Source organism: Molossus molossus, unplaced genomic scaffold (genome assembly GCF_014108415.1).
Source record: "Molossus molossus isolate mMolMol1 unplaced genomic scaffold, mMolMol1.p scaffold_m16_p_4, whole genome shotgun sequence".
Lineage (NCBI taxonomy): Eukaryota > Metazoa > Chordata > Mammalia > Chiroptera > Molossidae > Molossus > Molossus molossus.
This window is the reverse complement of record NW_023425377.1, coordinates 77,153,388-77,180,378: the sequence shown is the minus strand read 5'-3', so window position 1 is coordinate 77,180,378 and position 26,991 is coordinate 77,153,388. Positions and strand designations below refer to the sequence as shown.

At 44.0% G+C, this 26,991-nt stretch overlaps 1 protein-coding gene across 2 annotated transcripts in view; it reads right to left on the bottom strand.

The window, feature by feature from the left end:
• The window catches only part of RFX2 (regulatory factor X2), a 95,957-nt gene that overhangs the window by 32,545 nt on the left and 36,421 nt on the right, over positions 1-26,991 (bottom strand). For both annotated transcript variants that reach the window (XM_036240348.1, XM_036240349.1), the window contains exons 2-5: positions 15,021-15,133; positions 11,177-11,266; positions 8,836-8,915; positions 6,591-6,852 (exon numbers count right to left, since the gene is read on the bottom strand). In XM_036240348.1, the coding sequence (XP_036096241.1) occupies positions 6,591-6,852; positions 8,836-8,915; positions 11,177-11,266; positions 15,021-15,125 (537 nt within the window). In that variant the 5' untranslated portion in view covers positions 15,126-15,133. The remainder of the gene's footprint in view (positions 1-6,590; positions 6,853-8,835; positions 8,916-11,176; positions 11,267-15,020; positions 15,134-26,991) is intronic.

Here is a 26,991-nt window from a genome sequence, read left to right as displayed (position 1 = left end):
AGCTTTCCCTAAAATCATTTGTTTTTTGACCTTCTGCTAATCTCCTTCACACTTTGGTATTATGTATATGCTTATGCATCTATTTCTTGACTTATCAGGAGCGTAATCTTTAATTTTGACTTGGTACAATGCAGCACATAGGCCTTTTCACTGGCCATTCAATATCATTTGTTTCTGTCACACGAATTATTATTATTATTATTATTTGGTGGTGGTGGTGGTGGTGCATGCCCCTAGTGGGAACCAAACCTGGGACTGCTTTAAGGACTCATTAGGATGGAGGACAGAAAGTGTATAAGTACTTGTGATCAAAGATACAGTGTCTTAAGAACCTAACGTAATAGCAGATAGCAGACATGTTTTAAAGCTCCCAAGTATATTAAACTTAGCCAATTATTTAAAAAAATTTAAAAACCCTGCCCTGGCCAGTTTGGCTCAGCGGTTAGAGCGTCGGCCTGCGGTCCGGAGAGACCTGGGTTCGGTTCCCGCTAAGGGCATGTACTTCGGTTGCAGTTTGTCCCCGGCCCTGGTTGGTCGTGCGGGTGGCAGCCACTCGATGTGTCCCTTCACGTCGATGTTTCTCTCTCTCTCCCCCTCCCATTCTATCTGTACAAAAAATGGAAAAATATCCTCGGGTGAGGATTAAAAAAACAAACAAACAAAAAAAACCCTTTCCTTTCATGTATAATCCTAGCAAGATTTAACCTGACTTAAGTACTATATTCATGCCTTCTAATGGAAGGTGTTGGTTACTTCTCCTCAAGTTCATTAGTGTCTGCCCCAGTGGCCATTCCATTTACACCATAACCTTGTTAAAAGGACTAGCCAGACAGGGGTCGCCCCTACAAAGGCCAGCAATGACCACTGTTGAAGAAACACCTGCTTCTCCAGGCTGGGTCTGCCCTAATTCAATTTCCAGACCATGCCTCCTGGGGCTAGAAGTGGGAAGGGGCAGGGATGTTCCTTGGAAAAACTAGGGAAAAGCGGGGACAAGGACAGAAACCTGCTGTAGCTAACCTTTCATCCTAAAACATAGCTTACTTACATGACCATAAAAGGAGAAAATAAAGGTTTAGATGTTGCAGAAGCAACCCCTTTGGATCTTTAAAGAAAATGGTGAGCCCTGGCTGGTTTGGCTCAGCGGCTAGAGCATCGGCCTGTGGACCAGAGAGTCCTGGGTTTGGTTCCCACTAGGGGCACGTACCAAAAGAAAGAGAAGAAAGAAAGAAAAATGGTGAGCATTTTAAAAGAAGGAAAGCAGCACAACTGGAATTTTGAGCCAGGGACATAAATCACAGAAATTTATGCCTGGAGAAAGGAACCACCTTGCAGTTAGGGGCCAGGTAGAAAGAACGGAATAGTGGGCTCACTGCTGGGGTGAGAGAGGGAAGCTGACTAGGGAAATGGGGCATTTAAAATCTGTTTGCCATTTTTATTTTGCTTATTAAGCATTTTAAAGTTATGTAAGTAATATACATGGTTGCTGTACAAAAATCTGATTAGGCCAGAGGCATATAAGTCTCCATACTGGGCGAAGACTGGGGTGGGGCCAACAAGGCAACAAACTTAAGGAGTGCTCATGCTCAAGATCGTACTAGGGTAGGGTCATGGTCCCTGGAGGTGAAACCCTCCTTAAATTTGGCACCCTGGGCACTTTACTCTGGGTTGTGTCAAGGAGGTTTGACCTGGGCTGAAATGACAAAAGCAAACCTCTCGGTTAAGTATCTCTGTTCCATGTAGTTTAAAAAAACACAAAGTGCAACAGAAAAATGCTTTTATAAAAAACTCACCATTTGGGCCATTTACTCTTAAGAATTATAATACTACTGGGAGCATCTGAGACCTTGCTTCCTGGCATGTTATCTGTCTGGCTCAAATAAACTCAAAAAATATATTTTAAAAAAGATTTATAATACTGATGAGAATTTAATCAGAAATAAAGACTCAAGGAAATTTGTCACCAAAAGTCTGAAATCACTCATTGAGGGTACAGGTAATGATTTGTTCTTGTCTTCATGCTCCTTTTTCGTAATTAACTTCAAGTCCCATAACTCTAACATGAAAGAATTGGCAGACGTCAGATGACAAACACTGGAGCCGTATTTTATTTCTGGTGCAGCCTCAGGGTCATTTCTGTTTGTGGCTTCCAAAAAGTCCGTCAGATCTCTGCTGCCTCCCTGTGAGATGTTCCCATGCCAAAACCAAGCCGATAAACAACACAGAGCAGGCAGAGTTAGGGATCAGATTCTCATCTGAGATGATCACTTCCTAGAGGCTTTTATGGGGATGTGTGTCAAAACACAGCCCATTCATGGATTTCCAGCTGATTTAAAAACTTGATTCCTCAAAAGCAACCCAGACAACAAACCACAGTAGTCATTGGCCCAGGGTCTGAGCGACACATTTGCCTCAACCAAGAGGGTGTGGATCAGAGAGAATGCTGCTATTTTTCAGTAAGTTTGTTTCCTGCAATTCTAGTATACAGTATTCTATATTATAAATTGATGCAGTTTGATAAAGCTGAGCCTACCATATCCATGAAAGTTTTTTATTTTTATTTTTTTTATCCTCACCTGAGGATATTTTTCCATTTTTTGCACAGATAGAGTGGGAGGGAGAGAGAGGAAGGGAGAGAGAGAGAGAAACATCGACGTGAAGGGACACATCGAGTGGCTGCCACCCGCACAACCAACCAGGGCCGGGGACAAATTGCAACCGAAGTACGTGCCCTTAGCGGGAACCGAACCCGGGTCTCTCCAGACCACAGGCTGACGCTCTAACCGCTGAGCCAAACTGGCCAGGGCCATATCCATTAAAGTTAACATAGCATGGTGAGAAATGCTTTCTGATCACCAATAGCTCTAAACTTGGGTACACCTAGCCAGTCCTGAGAGATAAGCTTGTCTGGTCCCTGTGACCTCCTAGCCCCTGCTGAGCTGATAGCATGGAGAAAATTAAGAGAGGTGAGGCATAAGCTAGGGCTCCTCAGATTGAGCAGTAGGCCCTGCCCCATACATTGCAGATTCTAGAAAGCAAGTGACTTCTCTTCATACTTGTCCTCAAAGCCAGGTTCTGGGGAACACTCTGGACATAGAAAGAGAGAGGACAGCAAGACTCAGGGGGCCTACCTCATGTCAGGGTGACGCCAAAACACCCTGAAAAGAACAGGGATGAGGCTAGACCACAACCTTCTACGTAGTTCAGGAGATTAGGCCCAACACCAAAATAGGAAGTTCTTTTCTCATTGAAAATCAATCAATATAATCCATTTATAAACAGACTAAGAAGAAAAAAAAACTAATGACCATATCAATGAAGAAAAAGCATTTGACAAAACTCAACATCCATTTATGGTAAAATGGATGGTCAAAACTAGGAATGGAATCAAACTTCTTCAACCTGAAATAGGGCACTTATGAAAACCTGCAGCTAACATCATTCTTAGCAATAAAAGACGAAGAGATTTTCTCCTAAGACTGTGAACAAGGCAAGGATGTCCACACTCACCACTCCTATTCAACATAGTTAAAGGCATTCTAGCCAGTGTAAAAAGGCAAAAAAAGAAATAAAAATCATCCAGGGTGGAAAGGAATACATATAATTGTTCCTATTGACAGACAACAAAAAACTCTTAGAACGAAAAAATGAGTTTCGCAAGGTTGCAGGACACAAGGACAACAGCCCAAAATCAACCGTATTTTTACATACGAACAATGGACAGTTAGAAACTGAAATTAGCCCTGGCCGGTTGGGCTCAGCGGTTAGAGCGTCAGCCTGCGGTCCTGAGAGACCCAGGTTCGGTTCCCGCTAAGGGCACGTACCTCAGTTGCAGTGTGTCCCCGGCCCTGGTTGGGTTGTGCGGGTGGCAACTACTCGATGTGTCCCTTTCACGTCGATGTTTCTCTCTCTCTCTATCCCTCCCACTCTATCTGAACAAAATATCAAAAAAATGTCCTCGGGTGAGAATACAAAAAAAAAAAAAAAAAGAAACTGAAATTAAAAATTAATACCACTGCTCTGTATGTTCTAGGTTGGGGGCTGTCCTGCACTTTAGGCAGGAAGATGGTGACTGCAAAGATGATGGAAGTTGCTGGAGTTGATCAACTCTAGGCTCCAACTTGTTATGAAAAGAGTAAAGTATGTGCTGGGGTACAAGTAGACTCTGAAGGTGATCAGAAAAGCGAAACTGGTCATCCTTGCCAACAACTGTCCAGCCTTGAGGAACTCTGAAATAGAGTCCTATGTCATGTTGGCCAAGACTGGTGTCCAACACTACAGTGGCAACATTAAATTGGGCACAGCGTGTGGAAAATGCTAGAGTATGCACACTGACTATCATTGATCTAGGTGATTCTGATATCATTTAAAGCATGCCAAACATACTGGTGAAAAGCAAATCAGTCATGCAAAATTTTTCTTTAATGAAACTGGCCAGAGCTTGGTTTAAAAAAGAAAAAATAAATTAATACTACTTGCAATAGCTCCAAAAACATGACATACTTAAGTATAAACCTAACAGAATGTGTAGAAGATCTATCTGCATGCTAAAAATTACAAAATGCTGATGAAAGAAATCAAAGAAGACCTAAGTGAATGAAAAAGCATACCATGTTCATGGACTAGAAACCCCAGCTCAATTCTCCCCCAAATTGATCTACAGGTTTAGTGCTGTTTAATCAAAATCTTACTAGAAATTTTTTAAAAAGAAAATTCTAAATTTACATAAACAGCTTATATAATACTGAAGAAGAATAAATTTGGAAGAACCACTCACTATATGAGACCATGGTACTGAAAAGGAACAGGCAAACAGATCAATGAAACAGACCAGAATGTCCTGAAACAAATACACACACGGCCAATTGATTTTTGACAAAGGTGCAAAAGCAATCCAATGGAGGAAGGATAGTCTTTTCAATAAATGATGCTGGAACCACTGGTGGCTTCATATGCATAAAAATAAACCTTGACCTAAACCTTGTATCTTATACAAAACTTAACTCAAAATGAAGCAGATCTAACTGTAAAATGTAAAACTATAAACTTTTTCAAAGAAAACAGAAAAAAATTTATGACCTGGGAAGAGGTAAAGAGTTCTTAGGCATGACATCAAAAGCATGATCTTTTCAAAACAGAAAAATTGATAAATTAGATTTGACCAAAAAAACCTTCTTTTTTCTCTGCAAATGACACTCTTAAGAGAATGAAAAGACACTATAAAAACTGGGAGAAAATATTTGCAAATTGCATATCTAATGGGATTTATTATATAAAGAACATATAAAGAATTTTCAAAATTCAACAGTAAGAAAACAACCCAGTTTAAAAACAGGCAAATGACTAGAACCGAAACATCACCAAAGAGCATATACAAAAGGCAAATGAGCATGTGAAAAGCTGCTTACCATCATTAGCAATTAAGAAAATGCAAATTACAACCACAATGAGATACCAGTACACACCTACTAGAATGGCTAAAATGAAAAATGCTGACAACAGGGAGTGCTGGCGAGGAGTGGAACAACAGGAACTCTTACACATCGTTGTGGGGAATGTGAAATGGTACAACCACTTGCGAAAACCGTTGGTGATCTCTGATAGTTAAACACACACTTACCGTATTAGCCAGCAATCCACTTGTAGGTATTTACTCAAAAGAAAGGAAAACATATGTCCATACAAAAACCTGTAGGTGAGGACTGACAGCTATTTTATTCATAATTGCCCCAAACTGTAAACCTCCCCCAAATGCCCTCAACTGGTGAATGAATAAGCAGGAATACTACTCAGTCAGGAAGGAGAAAATATTGGCTCATGCAACAACTTGACTGGATCTCAAAGGCGCCACAAAAGAAGCCGAACTCAAAAGATCACTAATGAATGATTTTGTTCATACAACAGCCCCAGAAAAACAAACCTACAGTGATGAAGAAAGGATCAATGGCAGGGCTTGTGTGTGAAGGGAGGTCCTGACTGCAAATACCAGGAGGGAGTTTAGGGCGAGACAACCATCTGGATCCTGGCCACGGCAGTAGTTACACAAACCTGCATGTGTGTCAAAACTCAGGGCTATCCACCCCAAAAAGTCAATTTTACTCTGTATTAATTTAAAAATAAAAGTAAATATGGAAACTAGAGTTTTGAAAGTTAAGTTTTTAAAGCAGGTATTGTTTTAGACAGGATGCAATTTGGCAGAGTTCTTAAGAGAAATTTCCTCTTGTTTAGTTCAGTCTAGTTTCATATGGATGGACTGACCTAAGCCTCTAAGAGTCTGATAATAATGATGACATCACCAGCAGCAGAGCAGCAGCAGCAGCATCTACAAATATGGAGTTTTCTTTCTTTTTTTTTTTTTTTTTTACAAATATGCAATATTCACAGTAGCCCATGATGGATGATTTACCCCTTTTTTTTAAACCAGTGGAGGAACTGAGGTTCAAAGAGGCTGAGAGTAGCCTCAGGTCACAGGGCCTGGCTGATGCCAGCAGAGCTCTATCCCAGGGCTCTAGGCTGCCTTCTACTCACTGTCACTGCTTCTGCTGCCAGTCTATTCAGGGTCTAACCTGTTGCCCTGAGAGCCTAGTACATACCGTTGCTGGTGATGACCGGGAGGTGTGGGCCAAGGAGTGTCTGGTGCTGTCCATCCCCCCATGGATGAGATAGGCACCTGTGCTGGAAATGATGGGGCTCCCCCCGACATCCATAGTGATGCCCACCATGCTGTGGGAGGGGACCGATGGCGGAGAGGAGCCTGCCACGGTCACCTGGGCGTCTCCTGGAGCCTCGAAGTAAGATGCTGCGCTGCTTGTGGCATACATTGGAGGCTCGGGATTATAGGCATAGGCTGCCCGCCTGTCAGAAAGAGAGAAGGTGCCTCCTCTGAGTCTTGAAGGAATCCTGCAAACCTTCATGTCACAGTGGAAGCCTGACAAGACTGAACATATAGGGTAAGTCAGACACCAAATGCCCATGCAGCACAGAGTTCAAAGCAATCATCTCTGAAAATATTCAGGATCACAGGCTGACTCATCAAAAACTAATCATTTAAAAAGTCTAAGTATAAAGGAGTCATGTGAGGGAGCTTCTTCACGGAGATGGAACAATTCTGTGTCTTATAACAGCTACATGAAATTTATGCATGAGAAAAAACTGCACAGAACTACACATGTGTGTGTGCGCACACACACAAATGCATCAAGACTGGTGAAACTGAATAAGGCACATTGGCTAGTTAATAATCTCATCCCAGTCACTTTCCTAGTATTGTCCTACAGTCATAGAAGATGTCACCACTGGGGGAGACTGAGTGAAGGGTACTTAGGACTCTGTGGACAAATTTTGTAACTTCCTGTAAGTCTATGATTCTATTTAAAAAAAAGGTTAAAAAAATAAAATTGCATAATAAAAAGAAATTTTTAAGATATATCAAGAACTTGTCTAATACTCCTTTAACATCTGGATCAAATGTTTAACTAACTATGCATGTCATCCCTTAAATTTTTAAGTTCTACTCCAGTAACACTGACCATAGTAAAAGGCAGTTGGTAACAATTTTCCCTTGGGGGTGACTAAATGGTGGTAACCCATCCTGAGGGAAGGCCCCTCTGGGTAGCAGGGTGGCCCTGACCTCTGGGAGGTGTGCACTCCCATTCTGTCCTCCAAGTGACATCATAGATAACTGTAGTACAATCAAACCCAGAAAGTTGACACTGGTACAACCTACATACCGTGCTCAGATGTCATGGGTTTTACATGTGCTCACGTGCATCTGTGTATGCATTAGAACCTTCAGTGTTGTGCTGTAAAAGCTCACACAGTTCTTTAACCACAACCACACCCTTCATGCTTGATCCCTGAACTTTCAAAGGGGTGTTGTCAAAATCAAATGAGCAAAAGGACCTATGTCTCAAGCACAGTGAGCTTCCTGAGAAATGTGTCATTTTCTGCCCCAAGCACCACATAGTTCACAAGCAGAAACCCCTATAAGTCCCTGACAAATAAAAAATCAAGTTGTATTGCCCAGCTGGTGTGGCTCAGTGGTTGAGCATCGACCCATGCACCAAGAGGTCGACCCATGCACCAAGAGGTCAATTCCCAGTCAGGGTACATGCCCAGTTTGTGGGCCTGATCCCCAGTGAGGGGCATGCAGGAGGCGGCCAATCGATGTTCTCTCTCATCAATGTTTCTATCTCACTCTCCCCCTCCCTTCCTCTCTCTCTGAAATCAATAAAGAAAAAAATATTTAAAAAAAAATCAAGTTGTGCCCTGGCCGGTATGGCTCAGCAGTAGAGCGTCGGCCTGCGGTCCAGAGAGACCTGAGTTCGGTTCCCGCCAAGGGCATGTACCTCAGTTGCGGTTTGTCCCAGGCCCTGGTTGGGTTGTGCGGGTGGCAGCCACTTGATGTGTCCCTTTCGTGTCGATGTTTCTCTCTCTCTGTCTCTCCCTCCCACTCTATCTGAACAAAATATCCAAAAATGTCCTTGGGTGAGGATTAAAAAAAAAAAAAAGCCAGAAGTTAACAAAGGCCAAGAGGAGAAAGCAGGGATAGAAGTGGTTTCTGGACTGTGAAGACTGAATAGGGTCTGTCTTTTTTTTTTAAGACTGCCTTTTCTAGAAGTAAAAGCTATAAAGATGTGTGAATTCTGAAATCTCCACAAGGCTGTGATGGCCTAATACCATAAAAATGATTCCAACATATCACTCAAAGGATGAGGAAGAGACTTTGTGCAAACACATCCCCAAATGGCCAAAGGTGGGAGAGTCATAAAGGAAGGTTCCAGACATGGCCTAAAGTTGTCTGTGAGGACCCTTCTGAGGGGAGGGAAACCCACGTACAAGGCTCCATTCGTGTAGACAGCATCTCCACCTTCCACATACTGCACTTGGGCTGGGTACACGTGCTGCACGGGCTGCACCTGAAACATCAGATATTTCGTGTTACGCACAGTATAGTGTACTTGTTCATGATTTTCTATTATTCAAGCTGAAAATAACTTTGATTGCCTTTTATGAGCATTAAGTACTGCATTATAGTTGGCACGTCTGGAAAAAAACTAGGAGAGACAGCCCTGGAAAGGCCAAGCAGGAATGGAATGGAACAGTCACTGCTCCACTGCTGTGCACAAGGGAAGCCAAGTCAATGGCGCCTGTTCTCTGAGGGAAGGAGCCCAGTTGACAGCTGGGAGCAAAACTGCAGAGCAGAGCTGGGACAGGCCCTGGGGCCCACTAGCCACTGGGTAGAAGGGCTGGTGATGCTGGACAGGGGAAACCAGAGTTGTGGGCAGAATGCCAACCTTTGAGTGTTAGGCCTATCACTCACACCCAAAGGCAGGGCAGAGGGCTCAAGCTGGTCACACTCTACATGACCCCTCCCCCCATTCTCTTTTAGGGTGGCCCTGGTGTCCCTCCCCAGCAGAAGGGCAGGGGTCCTGGGAGCCACAATGGGGAGACTGTGAAGGTCTGAGCTGAACTGGAAGAAATGATGGGCCTGGAGTGGGAGATATAGAAAAGGAAGATGGGAGGACTCCAGTACAGCCCTACCTGGTCCCTGTCAGCCCAGCACCTCAGCTAACGGCCCCTGAAGGATGCTAGCCCTGGTGGTGGAGGCCCCGAGTTCTGTATGGAGGACTTCAGAATCTCACCAGAGGGAACCTTAACCAATGCCTAATTCAGCCTCATTGTAGAGTAACAAAATTGAGGGCTGGGTTCCACTGTGACCTCTTTCTAGGCCTGTGTGTGGAGCTGATTCCCACCTCTGAGGACAACCCAAAACAGTACACACTCATACACGCTCACCCATGGAGTAACAGCATATAGTGAGGAGTCCAAGGGTTACCATGCTGAGTGGGCCTTGCCTTAGGGGACCGAGTGAAATGCACCAGTCACCTTGCAAGTCTGTGCTGCCCAGAGAGAAAGAGATGGTGCAGGCCCAGCCCCAAAGAGGGGAAGGTTCTGGAATCGTGACATTGGTCTTGATCTCCCCTCCCTCGAGGAGGTAGAATTCCCTTCTAGACCTGCTCAGAATCTTTGCTTCTCCCCTGACTCCTCAAGCCTCTCCTGGTTCTCACTGACACAAACAAACCCCTCTACACATACTATTCATCTGAGCAGGAACCCCTGAAGAAAGGTGTATTCTCTCATGTCTCTGCATTTCACTCATGGTCCTTTTCAGGCAGGAGCCTGCATTAATTTTAATTCAGCATCTTGCAGAGCCATGAGCCAGCCCTGGGGCCAGGTCTGGCTTGCCTGTTTTTGTAAATAAGTTTTACTGGCACACAGCCAGGCTCCTCCTTTTACATCTATGGCTGCTTTTGGAGACAAGGCAGAGTTGAGTGTTGGTGCCACACTGCCTGGTCTGCAAAGCCAAAAAAAAAAAACCCTTTTGGCCTTTTCCAGAAAAGGTTTGCTGACCGTTGTCCTAGATCCCACTGACTGTTTGAGCTGATGGTCTGTGCTGCTGTTTGGTGGGTGAGCACACACTTTTAAGCTTTCTTCCCAGATAATTTAATTTCATAAGAAGGTGCTCCCTCGGTCATGGCTCTCACCTGAGGGTATAACACTTGCCTACGGAGGGGTTTGCTTCCCCAGGAGGTTCCATGTTTCTCCAAACCAGAACCATCACTATCTGTTCATGTGTCTACCTCGGCACCCAGAGCTCTATCGAGGGGCTGGCTGGCGTCCCACACATTGAATTTCTGAATGAATGAAAGATCACCAGCTGTCTTGGCTTGCGGGAAAACTGTTTGACATGAAATATTTTTTTAAAACATAGCTTCCAAAGAACCTTCTGGTAAGGAACTGAAGATGTCAAAGAAGAAACAGCAATGACAGAAAAGAATGCATAATTAGCCCTGGCCAGTTTGGCTCAGCGGTTAGAGTGTTGACCTGCGGTCCTGAGAGACCCGGGTTTGGTTCCCGCTAAGGGTGCGTACCTCGGTTGCAGTTTGTCCCCGGCCCTGGTCAGTTGTGCGGGTGGCAGCCACTCGATGTGTTCCTTTCACATCGATGTTTCTCTCTCTCTCTCTCTCTGTTCCTCTCTCTCCCTCCCGCTCTACCTGAACAAAAGATGGAAAAATGTCCTCGGGTGAGGATAAAAAAAAAAAAAGAATGCATAATTCAGACAGGGGTCCAGATCGCTAAGTGCTAACATGTCCCATGTCACCTGTGCTGTGGTTACCTGCTGTGGTACCTGCTGGATTCTGGGGAGAGAGATTGGCTGCATCTGGGCCCCTTTGGAAGCTGAGCCCGTTGCCTGGACCAGCACCCTCTAAAAGGGAAAGAGAGAAGGACATTCAGACTTGCCAAAGGTTAGGCCTGAAAACAAACACAGAATACAACCAGAGCTACTGCTGCCTGGCCTGATGTTGCTTTACTGGACCCACAAAACTATGAAAATGTGGAGGATCAAATGAACACCAGAGTCAAGAGAGAAAAAGGAGTGTTTTATTTACTTTAGAAGTCAATGACTTCTATTCTATGATTTTCTGAAGTGGACCCTAAATGTCACTGGTTGTGGTGATTCTGCAGTGCTCTGCCTTCTAAACACCACTGTATAAAAATAAATCAACTAGGACAGGGCATTACATGAGTTCACGATCAAAGACAAAAGGAACATAAATGGTGCAAAAATCAATGGATGAATGGATACATACAATGTGGTCCCTCCACACAATAGGATATTACTCAGCCATGAAAAGGAGAGAAGAGCTGACACACGCACACTACATGTGGATGAACCTTGAAAACATTATGCTCAGCAAGAGAAGCCAGACACAAAAGGCCACATAGTGTGTGATTCCATTGATGTGAAATGTCCAGAACAGGCAAATCCAGAGACACAGGAAGTAGGTTCGTGGTTGTCAGGGGCTGGGGAGGGGGATGGGGAGTGACTGCTAAGGGAGATGGGGTTTCTTTTGGGGGGGTGATGAATGTATAAAAAATGCCACAGATTTGTTAGCTTTAAAATGGTGAATGTTTGCCTGGCTGGGGTGGCTCAGTGAATTGAGTGTTGTCCATGGACTGGGAGGTCCTGTCAATTCCCAGTCAGGGCACATGGCGGGGTTGTGGCCTTGGTTCCTGGTGGGGGACGTGCAGTAGGCAGCTGATAGATATTTCTCTCTTGCATCAATGTTTCTATCTCTCTCTCTAAAACATCAATACGAACATATTTTTTAAATGGTGAATGTTTTATTATGTGATTTTCACCTCAATTACTTAAATAAATAAGAACATTAGGATTTACTTTCATATGCTCTAAAGGTGAGCTGTCCAATATAGTAGCTACTAGCTGTGCAGCCACGTGGCCATTTAAATTTTATTCAGTTTATGCCCTGGCCGGTTTGGCTCAGCGGTTAGAGCGGCGGCCTGCGGTCCAGAGAGACCCAGGTTCGGTTCCCGCTAAGGGCACATACCTCAGTTGCAGTTTGTCCTCGGCCCTGGTGGGTCGTGCGGGTGGCAGCCACTCGATGTGTCCCTTTCACATCGATGTTTCTCTCTCTTTCTCTCCCTCCCACTCTATCTGAACAAAAAATGGAAAAATGTCCTTGAGTGAGGATAGAAGAAAAAAAAAAGTTAAAGTTAAATTTCATTCAATTTAAATAAATTGCAAATTTCAATTCCACAGGCACACTGGCCACATTTTCAGGGCTCAGAGACATGTGGGGCCTGTGGCAGAACATGTCTGCATGGTGGGAAGTTCTGTTGGGCAGTGTAGTAGCTGAGAGGTGAAGCATGGACAATGCAAGGGAATTGAGCTGCAAGAATTCTTTCTGGCAAGGAACTGGTCAGGAAGCCCAGGGTGCTCGTTGTTCTCGGGGATCACAATGCTGCCCACGGGCAAGAGTGTTGGAGGAAAGGAAGTTCCCTGGATAGGCAGTGGGGAAGCTCAACTCGAGCAGCAAACAGTATATCTTGAAATGAAAGGGGAAGGGCAGGGCAGTGAGGATGTTGCCATTTAGGTGAGGGGCAAGGGGGGGTGCTGGATGCATCTCAAGCAGGGACAGGAGCCCTGGAACCTGGGAGGGCTATGACAGGACCCATTTCACCAATCCCACACCCCCTATGGCAACCACCAATCTATTCTCTGTACCTATGAGCTTAATGTGTGTGGGTTTTTTTTGTTTGTTTGTTTAACCTATAAGTGAGATCATATAGTATTTGTCTGATTTATCTCATTTAGCATAATTCCCTGTAGGTCCCCTCCGTGGTGTTGTAAATGGTACGATTTCATTCTTTTTTATGGCTAATATTCCACTGTATCTATGTACCACATCTTCTTTATTCAACTAGACAGTTGAATAAAGGCAGGGTAGTGAGGATGTTGCCATCTATGGACACCTAATTTGTTTCCATATCTTAACCATTTTTTAAATTTAATTAATTAATTTATTTTTGTTACAGATATTTCTCCTTTTCCCCCTACTGATTCCCCCCTTTCCATCCCTCCCCGCCCTGTCCCCAGCTTTGTTGTCCATGTCCACTGTTCATGCACACATGCATATAAGTTCTGTGGTTTATTTCTCCCTTACCACCCTCTCTTCTAGGGATGGTCAGTCTGTGCCCCACTTCCACGTCTCTGGGACTACCCCATTCCTCAGACTGTTATGTTCATTATATTCCACAAATAAGTGAGATCATATGATACTTGTCTTTCTCTGTTTGGCTTGTTTCACTTAGGATAATACTTTCCAGGTTCCCTCCATGTCATATCAAAGGATAAGAGATCTTTCTTTCTTACAGCTGCATAGTACTCCATTGTGTATATGTACCACAGCTTTTTGATCCATTCGTCTACTGATGGGCTTTTGGGCTGTTTCCAGATCTTGGCTATTGTAAATAGTGCTGCTATGAACATGGGGGTACATATATTCTTTCTGATTGGTGTTTCAGGCTTCTTAGGATATATTCCTGGAAGTGGGGTCACTGGGTCAAATGGAAGTTCAATTTTTAATTTTTTGAGGTAACACCATATTGTTTTCCATAGTGGCTGCACCAGTCTGCATTCCCACCAACAGTGTACTAGAGACCCCTTTCCTCCACACCCTCGTCAACACTTGTTTGATGATTTGTTGATGGCGGACATTCTGACAGGTGTGAGGTGATACCTCATTGTTGTTTTAATTTGCATCTCTCTGATGATTAGTGATGTTGAGCATTTCTTCATATGTCTCTTGGCCATTTGTATGTCCTGTTTGGAGAGGTGTCTATTTAGTTCCTCTGCCCATTTTTTATTGGGTTCTTTGTCTTCCTTTTGTTGAGTTGTATGAGCACTCTATATATATTGGAAATTAACCCCCATATCTTAACTATTGTAAATAATGTTGCCACAAACAAGGGGCACAGATATCTTTTTGAGTTATGTTTTTTATTTTGAGACTTATTGTAAAAATTCTTTCCACAAATTTTAAGTATATCCATTCTAATGCTAGATTCAATTTTTAACCAAATGCAGAGAATTTTCACTTATCTTTTACTTTATCCATCAAGTCTTTCTGTGTAAAAGGATCATTTCCAAGGTAGAAGAAAATTTCCCTTAAAAGAGAGAACAATGCCCTGGGCCAGTTTGACTCAGCAGTTAAAGTGCTGACCCACAGACCAAAGAGTCATGGGTTCGATTCTGGTCAAGGGCATGTACCTCGGTTGCAGTTTGGCCTCTGACCCTGGTTGGAGTAGTGTGGGAGGCAACTGATCAATGTGTCTCTCACATCCATGTTTATCTCTCTCTCTCTTTCTCTCTCTCTCTCCCTTTCTCCCAACCGTTGAAAAAAATCAATGGAAAAACATACTCCAGTGAGGATTTTAAAAAAAAGAAAGAAACAGAGAAGAACACACTAAGTCAGATTTGGTAGGGGAGTGCTTTCTTTTTGAGTTTTTATCATCGATTCCTTGGTGGGATCTTTTAAACAAATAGCGTGATGTGGGGGAGACAGAGAAGGTGTGGCTATTTCAACAGCTGTAGCCTTGGGGCTAAGAAGGCAGTTCAGGAGAACAGCCACACTGGTCTTCCAGGGCTGGTCTGTTACCTGTGGGGAGGCTGGCACTGGCTGGGCTACAGGCGCCTGGGCAGCCGCTGACGAACACAAAGCCACAGAAGCTGGTGAGTCCGCTGCACCTTCTGAACTCTGCATGCTCAGTTCTGAAGAGAGGAGGAGAAAGGATGAGTGGGCAGGGCTGCAGTCATGAAGCCCATATAGGCAACCACAGACACAGACAGGACAGGCAAGTGGGAATTCCATACAGCCTTCCAGGTTCAGAGCAGGGATCCAGCCAGGCTAGGTAAAAAATGGGGAACAGGTTGCACAATGGTTCCACAGGAAGGGATAGAGGAGGGGGGCAGGGACTGTTCTTCCAACTCTCAACCAAAAAAAGGTAGCCCTGCAAGAGTTCCCCCGTGGCAGGATGGGGATAACTGCTTGTCCCTGTTCCAGGCTGATCTGGCTGAACTCTTTTCAGGGCTCATGAAATCATTTACTCATTTACCTAGCAAGTCAAAGCTCTTGGTGGATGCCTACTGCTTGGGGAGCTTGGCAAGTGCATTCTCCTAGGGCAGGGCCTCTCTCCCTCAGCACTGTGACATGGGGCTGAGTCATTATCTGGGAGGCACTAAAGGGTGCTAAGTAGCATTCCTGGACCCCACCCACTAGTGCAAGGACTACCCCCTCCCCAAGTCATGACAACCAAAAATGTCTTCAGACATCGCTCAATGTCCCCTGGGGGCAAAACTGCCCCCCAGTTGAGAACCACTGACCTAGGGAGAACAAAGGTGATATACCGTGAGAGTAAAGAAACACTTGGTCCTGGGCAGAATAAAAGTGCTCAGGAATTTCAGCAGAAGTCAAAATTGCCTTCTGTTCCTAGAGATCTTTGCCCGTGAGAAAGTGTAAGAGTGTATTTCTTTAAGGCCAGATGCACACGTCTTTCACATAGGTAGTTTTAAAAATTCTCTACAAAAAGGCTTGTTCAGAACAAAGTGGCAAGTGATACAAAACCATTCTATAAAATGCAGAAAGTCAAACTGTCTTTATTTAAAAATAAACAACTGGTTACCGCAAGCATTTGAGAGGCAGTGAAATACACAAACTTCAGAGAAAGGAGGTGGCTTTGTGGTCAGGCACATCCATCCTGTCCCTGTCCTGTCCAGGCCCCAGGTCTGAGCATGTCACTCCTATAAGTGGAGTCTCCTGGCTCCTGACTCACGAGGAGGCCTGAATGGCACAGCATCCATCACAATGCCCAGGATATAGTGCCAGAACTTTTCTATGTTTCTCTATCACCCTGAGAGTTCCCATCTGCAAGAATGAGTATAGAATTTTTTTTAAGAAGCCTTTTATTTAAATGCAGAGAAAAACTATAACAATAAAATAATTTATTTATTTTAATAAATAAATAAGTAGATTTGAATTTGAGTGTGTTCGTTTAATCTGATCTTTATTGACGGAGACCATTCCATCACTTCCTCCAGTCCCCTTCCCTAATGCCTTTGGTACCATGAGAGCCACTGGATGGTCTGTGTCTGTGGCATTTTTGTTTCCTGTGAGCCCGACTCAGTTCTCAACACTAGATGTCCCCAGCACCCTGTGATGACTGGCACCTCCTACTTCCTTTGCTTCTTCCAGAAGGTGACTTTTCAGATTGTGACTTTCCAGTCCTGTATTTCCTGGGTCTCCAACTTTCTGTCTTCCTGACAGAACTGACCTTTGGAATATTCTGTTGAAAACTGCTTAATTGAGGTCTCTTATTTACAGTTTTCCCTAACATTTAAATCAATCATTTGCGTACTGTATATCACTTTGTTCCCATTTGAAGCCAAGAAGTGGGTAATTTCAGTAACACTAGGAGGAAATATGTAGATTAGAACTCTTTGTGAAAAGAACCCAGTAGCAATAAAGTGAGAAAGCTGACTTCAATGAGACCAGTTCTTTGTTCCACAGGCAGAAATAATTTTGCTCCAAAGTCGAAGCTTTACTGAAGCAAGGAGAGCTGAGAGAGCATTGGGAATAGATGGTGAATCCATGCTCAGCTTACTGTGGCCAGAAGACACCTTTCAAAAAACAATTTATTCCATATCATTTTATGCTAATGTGTTCTCTGGTTTAACACATTATTTACTATGCACTGTCTGAGTTTATTGCACTGTTCAGCTTATATTGCTTAGACCAGGGTCAGCAAACTTTTGCTGTAAAGAACCAGAGACCTTTTGGTCTTTTAGTCTCTGCTGCAACCACTAGATGTTGCCATTGTGGCACAACAGCAGCCTTTGCTGACATGTAAACAAATGATCTTGGCTGTGTTCTAATAAAACTTTATTCCCAAAAACAGGCAACGGGCATGGTTGCTGGTGCTCAGTCCACATAATATGGGTTTGATAAAATAATGTGGTTTTGGAAGGTGGGTAGAACAGTTACACTATCTGGATTCAAAACCTTGGGGTCCACAGGCCCTTGATCTAGTGCATAGTTCTTGTGGGCATAGCTCACCAATATGGCAGGACTAAAGGGGGCTGCAGCGGGCAACTCAGATTGTTAGGAGGGTGGAAGCTGCTAACATTAAAATATTTTTTCTTTATTGATTTTAGAGAGAGAGAAGAAGGGAGAGGGGGAGAGAGAAACATCAATGAGAGAGAATATTGATTGGCCGCCTCTTGCAAGCCCCCCACTGGGGATTTGGCCCACAACCTAGGCATGTGTCCTGACCAGGAATCGAACCAGTGACCTCTTGGTGCATGGGTCAACACTCAACCACTGAGCCATACCAGCCGGGCGGAGCTGCTAACATCTAAAGACACATGGAAATATCAAACACTGTTCTGAAATGACAACAACGATGCTCTAAAGCTTACGAAATCACATTGATTCACCAAACCCTGGGACTCCAGAAGCCAGGTGCAGCCCTTAAGAGTTTGGGCACAGCCCTGGCCAGTTTGGCTCAGCGGTTAGAGCGTCGGCCCACAGACCAGACAGTCCCGGGTTTGGTTCCGCTAAGGGCACGTGCCTCGGTTGCAGTTTGTCCCCGGCCCCAGTTGGGGTCGTGTGGGTGGCAGCCACTCTCACATCAATGTTTCTCTCTCTCTTCCTCCCTCCTGCTCTATCTGAAGATAAATGCAAAAATGTCCTCGGGTGAGGATTAAAAAAAAACAACCAAACATTAAAAAAAAAGAGTTTGGGCACAATGGACAGATCACCGGGGAGTTGTAGTGGTTTGAATTGTGCCTCCCCAAATTCATATCCACCTGGAATCTCAGAATGTGACCTTATTTAGAAATAGTGTCTTTGCAGATATAATCAAGGTAAGGATTGAGATGAGACCATACTGGATTAGGGTAGGCCCTAAATCCAATGATGGAGTTCTTATAAGAAAAAGAAAGGACACACAGGGTGGAAGGCCACATGAAGACAGAGGCAGAGACTGGGGTGATGCAGCTACCAGCCAAGAGACAACAAGGATTGCTGGGAGCCACCAGAAGCTGGAAGAGGCAGGAAGGCTCCTGCCCTAAAGGATTACAGCCATGCCAACACTTTCTAGTCTCTAGAACTGTGAAAGGATAAATTTCTGTTGTTTCAAGGCACCCCGTTTGTATTACCTTGAAAGGCAGCCCAGGAAACTCAAACAGTGGTCTATATGATGAGGAACACAAGGGACAAGTAGGGACCAGGGCATACCATAAGATAATTTTGGTGTAATGCCTCAGTGCCATGCACAACTCAGGCAGTTGATACATATTGATCAAATGAATATTTTAGTAACTTCTTAGTATTATATCTGATATTGAATTATATAAAATTGTCCAGCATTTCAGGTAGTGAGAATCTCTGACAGTGCTTTATGAAACAGATAATAATACACGGCATTCATATTTCAAGAGGCAATACAGATGGAAAATATAAATACATTCATAAAGTTTTAGAAAATTTAAAATCTACCTGGTTATTTTAGGATATCTGGAACTATTTTGTGAAATGTAGTGACTTTTTGAGACTGACTGCTCTACTCCCCCTGAACACCTCCCTTGATGCTAGTATTGGACAGAAAGACTGACAGACACTGTGTGCACCAGCTTGGCTGCTTCAATATATTAACACACAACACATCTGTCTGCAGACAGCATGAAATCCTTCCTTACCTACCTGAGATAACGTTGTAGGTTGCACAGAAGCTGATCTAGTTTTCTGAAATTTAAAAAAAAAAAATCCGGGTCCATTAATCAATAGCTCTTAGTACATCCAAGTTTAGGATTTTTTAAAAATGGTTTTTAAAAGGCATGCAACAGAGTGCTGGCTTTCAGTAATGGTAGAGCAGATTGGTTGGACTAACTCTCCTACAGATTAACAATGATAAAATATTGGCAAAATGTTTTTTAAAAAACATAACTATTTAAAGTCACTGGAGGGTTGACCAAAGCAGGCAGACACTGCCAGGAGTCCACCCTTGAAAGGCCACTGTCACAGGTTAGACCGGAGACTCTGTGGCTTTTGGCCCTGAGGGCACACCCCAATCCACAAACACTAGGGAGGCAGAAGGCAGCAACTTGCTGTGTTGAAGTGTCAGAGGAGAGAATTCAGAATGTTAGGGGGGATCCTGGAAGACAGAGAGTCACAGAGGGAGTAAGGCTCCAGATCCAACTACAGAGCACACCCAAATCGTTAAACCACACATGTGTTGGGAAGACCCAAGGGGTCTTGGAGAAAAACCAGCAGCTTGACGACAAAAAAACTTAGGAAAGATTTCAGCTGCTGTCCACTGCAGAAGTGACAGAGTTTCAACCCAACCAATTTAAATGCTGTCAGGGAAATACAGCAGAATCCAGATATATTACAACATATCTTTCATGATTTCCAGGACCCAATAAAAACTGTGAGCTATGAAAAGAAACAGGATATTGTCATCCATACTCAAGGAAAAAAGGAGGAGTTAATTCAAGCAAACCAATCCAGGTGATGCAGATAAAGCAGCTACTAAAAATATGCTCTAGAACTTAAAGGATGTTATATGCACAATGAATGAACATATGGGAATCTTAACAAAGGAAGAGAAACTATAAAAAGAACCAAATAGAAATTCTGGAGCTGAAAAGTACAATAACTGAAATGGACATTTCACTGGATGTGTTTAACAGCTGGTTATCAGAGATGGCAGAAGGAAGACTACTGAAGATAGATCAATAGGATTTACCCAATCCAAAGAACCAAGGGGGGGGGGGGGATGAAGAGAGATAAACAAGCAGTCTAATGTAACTGGAGTGCCAGAAGAAAAGGAGAGAATAAGCGAGAGAAAGAAAAATATAGAGTTGAACCTCGGTTCTCAAACATAATTTGTTCCCAAAGGCTGTTCAAGAAGTGATCTGTTAAAAAACCGAATCATTTTCTCCCATTAAAAATAATGTAAATTGAATTAATTCATTCCAGACCCTAAATGATTCCATTTTAACCTTTCTTATATACATGTCCAATGTACTGTTTAATCTGTAAACAAACACTTCTTTTTAAAAATTTATCAAACCACCTCCTTAAATGACTCACTCACAGCACTCGTTCCGAGGGGCCTTTCATGTTAGCATGCTGCATCTTCGCTTTTTCACATATCACTGCACCCAAAATGCTGTCATTGGAAAACTGCTTTTCATTTATCCAAATCAGCAACAACTTTTCTGCCTCTTCAATAGCCTGTGATCATTGTTTCTGAGCATTTCACACTCTTGGCAACATCAGCACTCTTGATGGCCTCTTTATATTTTAAAATTGTGTTGATCATCCATTTAACCAGCAACAAAAGCAAAAAAAAGATGAAAATTTCACAGCACAATTTCCTACAATGTTAACAACCTGAGATTTAGTGGTAAACTGACTCAAATTCTCTCCTTTCTTTGCAGCCTGAGAGATGCTTTTTGTAATGCTGATGTATCAACATGAAAGAGTTGTCAGGTCGAGAACCAAACTGTTCAAGATGGAAGACATTAAAGAATGAGGTTTGGCTGTATTTGAAGTTACTAAACATCACTTAGATTTGGACTTACAGGTCCAAGAGGCTCAATGAATTCCAGGAAGAATATATAAGAAGAAAACCAATTAAAGAGAGAGACAGAGAGAGATTTATAGTCAGAGAAAAATTATACACATTCAGGGGGAAAATGGCATGGATGACAACCAACCTCTCATCAGTAACAATGGTGGCCAGAAGACAATGGAATGACATCATTAACATGCTGGGGAAAAAGAAACCTATTGCCCAGAATTCTATATCCAGTAAAACTATTCATAAAATAAAGATGAAATAAAGACATTTTATGATAAACAAAACCTGAGAAATTTTGCTGCCTACACTATGAAAAAATGCAAAAGAAAGTTCTTTGGGATGAAGGAAAATATGCCAGATTGTGAACTTGCATCTACAAGAAGGAATAAAGATGATTTGAAATGATAAATATGTGGGTAATTACAAAAGACTGTATTATTTTCTTCTCTCTCTTTTTTCAATCCTCACCCAAGCATATTTTTCCACTAATTTTAGAGAGAGTGAAAGGAGGGAGCGAGGGTGAGAGAGAGAGAGAGAGAGAGAGAGAGAGAGAGAGAGAGACATCAATTGGCTGCCTCCCGCATGACTCCAACTGGAGCCAGGGATCAAACCTGCAACCCAGGTATGTGCCCTTGGCGGGGAAACAAACCCAAGACCCTTTGGTCCACTGGCCGATGCTCACCACTCAGCCAGGAATTGAACTCAAAAACTTTTGGTGTACTGGATGATGCTCCAACAACTGAGCCACCTGGTCAGGGCAGTGCAAGAATGTTTTATTGCTGGTTTGCCATGCTAGCAGCCCTTAAAGAGCGGTAGTAGTTTCAGTGGTCCTTCCAGAAGGTGTGAGGCTATTCCAGCTGGTAGAAGGAGCAGCATGGGAAGGGAGGTGGCTGACTTCGGGACAAGGACACCAATTGGCCACATTCAACATGAAGTTTGGGAATCCCCTTTTTCCTGCTCAGCTAGGTCAGGCACCTTGGTGATCAAGGTCACCCTAGAAGCAGTCTCGTAGGTATGAGGGCATGTCTGTTTTTCTGCTCTGAACTTGAAATCGTGATAGGAACTGGGACCCATTCAGTTTCGTTCTCTGTCACATTCATTTGTCCTCTTTCCTGTTTTTCCTCCCAAGGTGAAGACCCAAGCATTCTTTCTCTGTCTCCCTTCATCTGTGGGCCCTCTAGACTGGGGTCCAGAGGCCTCAGCACGGCCAATACAAAGGAGTGGGGCCTTAAATATGACCCAGCCTGGCCAGGTCAGTCCAAAGCTCCTGGTGGCTCAGAAACATGCCTTGGTGTGTTGTTTATAAGCCGAGCACTTTTTATTTGTCATCTGGTCCAAGATAAGAGCAGAATAAAAAACTAAGTGGGAAAGCACAATGTCATTGCTGCAGCTTCCGGAACCTCCTGGGCCAGCACCAGCGTGTAGAAGGCACATCTGACCTTCTGGTAATGCTGCCAAGAACACCCACCAGTGAGGACATGTGCTGAGGTTCGTGAGTGTATGTGAGGGGGCTCAGCAGACCAATGGTCAGCAGCCCTAGTTTGTGTCCTCCATGAATGAATCTGCCTGGGCACAAAGGAAAGAGACTTCTGTTTACAGGAAAATACTCTGGTTACTTAGTAACCAGTAATGACAGGAAAGGAAATGCAGGAAATGCTGAGGGCAATTTCTGGGCCCGTTCCTGGCCTGACACTGACTCACCAGGACCTGAAGCAATCTCCTTTTATTTCTGTTCTTCCATAGGCCAAGTGCAGTGATCACCTGCCTTACAAAGTTCTGACAGATATTTAGAAAACATTGGTCATCTTTGGGTAATTAGGGAAAAGCACACAAATATTTTTAGTTCCCTTCATTCTGATTGGCTAATTAACTTCCACTTTGGAGAGACTCACAGCCTCTTACTTTCACTTTGGGGAGAGACACGGGTCTCCTCAGGCCAATGTTCATGCTCTCCTGGTACCTGGTGGCATCTGGATGGCACCAGAGTTTATTTTTCCCAAAAAGCAACTAATTTCTTCCCTATGAAGAAGCAACAAATCTAGAACACTCTCAAGTGTTCTTCCAAACCCTGGTTCTGCCTAACACTTGTACTGATATTCCAGTGTTATTCCAGTGACCAGAAAATTCAGGTCCATTCCTTCTCTTGGACCCCCTTCAATCTGAGTCCAGGTCGAAGGAGCAAGTATTCTGTGGTTTAGGTTCTGTCTTAACTGTCCCTGATTGCATGAGGCGCCTACCCAGCACTCACCATAGCCCTGCTCGGCTCTAGACATCGAGAGGAGACTTGAACTTAGTTTGAGGAACTAAGTGTCTGTGTCTCCTTGCTGAAAAGTGAATGCTTTCAGAGTCCATGATGATAGAAACCATGTATTTTCTCACTTTGGATCACTCCCAACATATCCAGCAGACATTAACACAGGGGTCTCAGGCTGACATTCTCTGTCCTGGTACAATGGGGTGCTGAGAGGCATCCTTGGCCCCCAGGAGCAGCCCCCCTGAGTCTCCAGACACTGCCGAATGTCGCCTGGAGGGCAAGAGTGCCCTGAATGAAAACCACTATTCTAAATAAACATGAACTGTCTGAGAAATGAGCTGCATAAATGGCTCTTGAGTGAAATGAACTTGTTGACAGGTTAAGAACAACAAAGAAGGGACTCTAGTGACCTGGACACCAAATTGTTACAATTCTGCCAGACAAGGAGAGTGGAATTAGAGGGGGAAAAAACGAGGGGTCCTTTAAAGGCTCCCTATCATTTCCAAGAATATCAAATTCCAACTCCCAGTAAGGGCGACCCATTAGTCCTTCTTTGCCTAAACCTTCTGGGCATCCTGTCATTCCTCCAACAATTCTTAAATTTTTTCTTTTGCAGCAGTGGACTTTGAAGGATCAGCGCTGGCCCTGAGTTTCTCTGGAATAAAGTTCTTCAGAGTTCAAATTCCTTTATTTTTTGGTAAGAACTGGGCATCTGTTCCTGTTTTCTTCTCTATAGCCAAACATTCTCTATTTCTCCAACAGAAAATCAGGCCTGAGCCCTGGAAACTGGTTGTCTATCCAAAGGGCTTGAGGCAGGAGGCAGCCAGGCTCCAGTCAGCCCCTGAAATCACAGGTTGTCATCCTTGATCACATGGGACAGTTGCCTTTCCTCCAGTCCTAATGGGAGCACTCTCTTACTTCTCTCTTAAATAATATTTGACTACTTTAAATTGTCCAAGTTAAGGTCTGGTTACCCCATTGTAGATGTGATCTGATTTTAGTTGCAAGTGACAATGTCATGTATTCAGGGAATAAACCTTCACTGACATCTCCACCCTGTAAATGTTTTAGGTAGGCTCCTGATACCAGCTCTAATTAGTGAAAACTTAAACACCACAAGATTTAGTATTCAGGAAAGAAAAATTCTCCTCAGGTTGGGGGTGGGTGCCCCAAAGTTCATCACATCAGAGGGAATGGGAACTGGGTGCTAAAAGGAAAATCAACTGTTAGCTGCTTTTTTGTGCTGGGAGAGCAGGCAAGAAAAGTGTTGTACACTCATACAAGTACACACAAACCATACATACATGTACAGAACACACACACACAAACACATGCATATACACTCACATACATACACAAACATGTACATGCAAACACACGCACACACACAAGATATACAGGCTCGTAAACACATGCCCATACATGTACATATAAACATGCATACCAACACACATGTGCACACACAAAACACACAATGCATACACACACACACATATATATGTGTACACATACTCATACTCAAGCATGTACACAGAAACCATGCATATACACAAACATGTGTACACAAAACACACATGCATGTACATACGTACAACAGGCTAATATGAGAAAAATTGTCAAAACCACTGAGAAGACCCTGTTGCCATGTTCTTACTCTAGACATTTTTCTATTAAATTGAATGTTAACTAGTCCCAATAGGGAAAAATCAGTGATTCTTATAATAAAAGGAGGCAGGTATCTATGTTTACATATTTGCACATGTGCCTATGGGAGAAAATATTAGAATACACGTTTTTCTCCATAGAGAACTTCTTCATCCTGGGATTTGGCTCTAAAATTGTAAACTCCCGTCACCCATTTTCTGACACAGTCTCTTCTCCCCAGCTCTCAGCCCCACACCCCATTGCAAAATTCCCCCATGACCTTTGTCCCTTCCCCTCAGTCTACATCCCTCCATGCACCCAGAGCCTGACCCCAACATTTCTACTCCTCTCTCCCTAGAATCCTCAGGACCCATCACAGGTTGTCTATGGCAGCTTTCCTGCTACAATGGCAAAGTAGTGTGGTGTGACAGAGATCGGCAGAACTTATTCCTCTCTGGCCCTTCCTAGAACTATGACCCAGGGTGGGTGTGGGTCCCAGAGCCTCCATTTCCACAGAGGACCCACTGACCAGGTTGGCCTCTGCCTTCTGCTCAGGCCCCATTCTTTATTTTTATTTTTTATTTTATTTTCTTTTTGTATTTATCATCAGATAGAGCAGGAGGGAGAGAGGAAGAGAGAGAGAGAAACATCGATGTGAGAGAGACACATCGAGTGGTCGCCACCTTCATGACCCCAACTGGGGCCAGGGACAAACTGCAACCGAGGTACATGCCCTTAGCGGGAACCAAACCCGGGTCTCTCTGGTCTGCAGGCCGACGCTCTAACCACTGAGCTAAACTGGCCAGGGCTCAAGCCCCATTCTTGTAGCTCACAGCACGTTCTATCACACCATCCTAAAGTCACGTCCACCATGACCCCATGCCTTAGTTCCTTTGCTGGTTCAGGGTCTGATGAGAGAGCCTGTGTTGTTTTGGCATCTCTGCCTCCATCTCATGTTCTTCCCTCCATGTTCTCATGACAGCCCCTTGGTTCTCCCCAACCGAGGTCTTAGTGGCCAGTTTCCAGGCTCATATGAACTTGACCTCTCCATAATGTCTGGTGCTGCTCCTTGAATTTTTGTCCTCTTGTTTCTGGTCTCTTTTTCTCTCTGAGGATGCCTTCTCAAGCCCGTTGCTTTGGCCCCTCTGGCCCACAGCCCACTCTCAGTCCTTCCCTCCTCCAACTCTGTTACCCTGCACTTCAACTTCCAACACCACCCACCTGTCCAGCTCCAGGTTCCATTTCCAGCTGCCTCCCAGATCTGGGTGCCCCTCAGGTGTCACAACATATCCAAAAGAGAATTTCTTTCCCCTAAACTTATCACTTCTGCATTTCCTCGGCCACTGGGCATCTCCTTTGGCCACATCCATCTGGTGACCCTGCCCTGCTGTCTGCATTGGATACCACCCCTCAGAGATCTAGTGCAGTCCCTGCCTCCTCGTCACACACCTGGACGTCTGGACCTGCCTCCAGAGTGGATGCATATTCCAAATCAAGGGCTACTACCAAGATGGGGGTCCGAGACATTCTCAGGTCAAGGGTCTGTGGCCCTTGAGGAGGTTGAGTGTCATGCGCTAGATGGTTCAGGAGTGCCCTTCACATTATGGGACAGCGTAGACTACTTTGGGAAATCCAGACCTTCTGACTTGAAGACTGTTGACATCCAGCCAGCCTGAGAGCCCTGCTCTGTGGAGTGCTTCAAAAAAAGGGACACCTGGTTCTCCTTCCAACCTGCCACTGGATCTTAGTTCCATCAGGGAAAAGACTTAACAGCCTAAATAAGAAACTCGACTTTTGAACACATGCTGAGGTGAGTGTGTCCAGCTGGGCAGGGAGGAGGAGGGGCAGCATCGACTTTGGATTCAGACACAGTCAAGTTCAAATCTCAGCTCCACCACTTGCTGGGGCCATGGCCTTAGTTTCTTCATCTACAAAAGGGGTGGGGAGGATGAAGTGGAATGATGTACTGGACTTGCCACCTGACCTGAGTGCTCCAGAAATAAGTACAGCCGACCCCTGAACAACATGGTTTGAACTGTGCAGCTCCACTTATATGTGGATTTTTTAAAAATCCTCACCTGAGGACA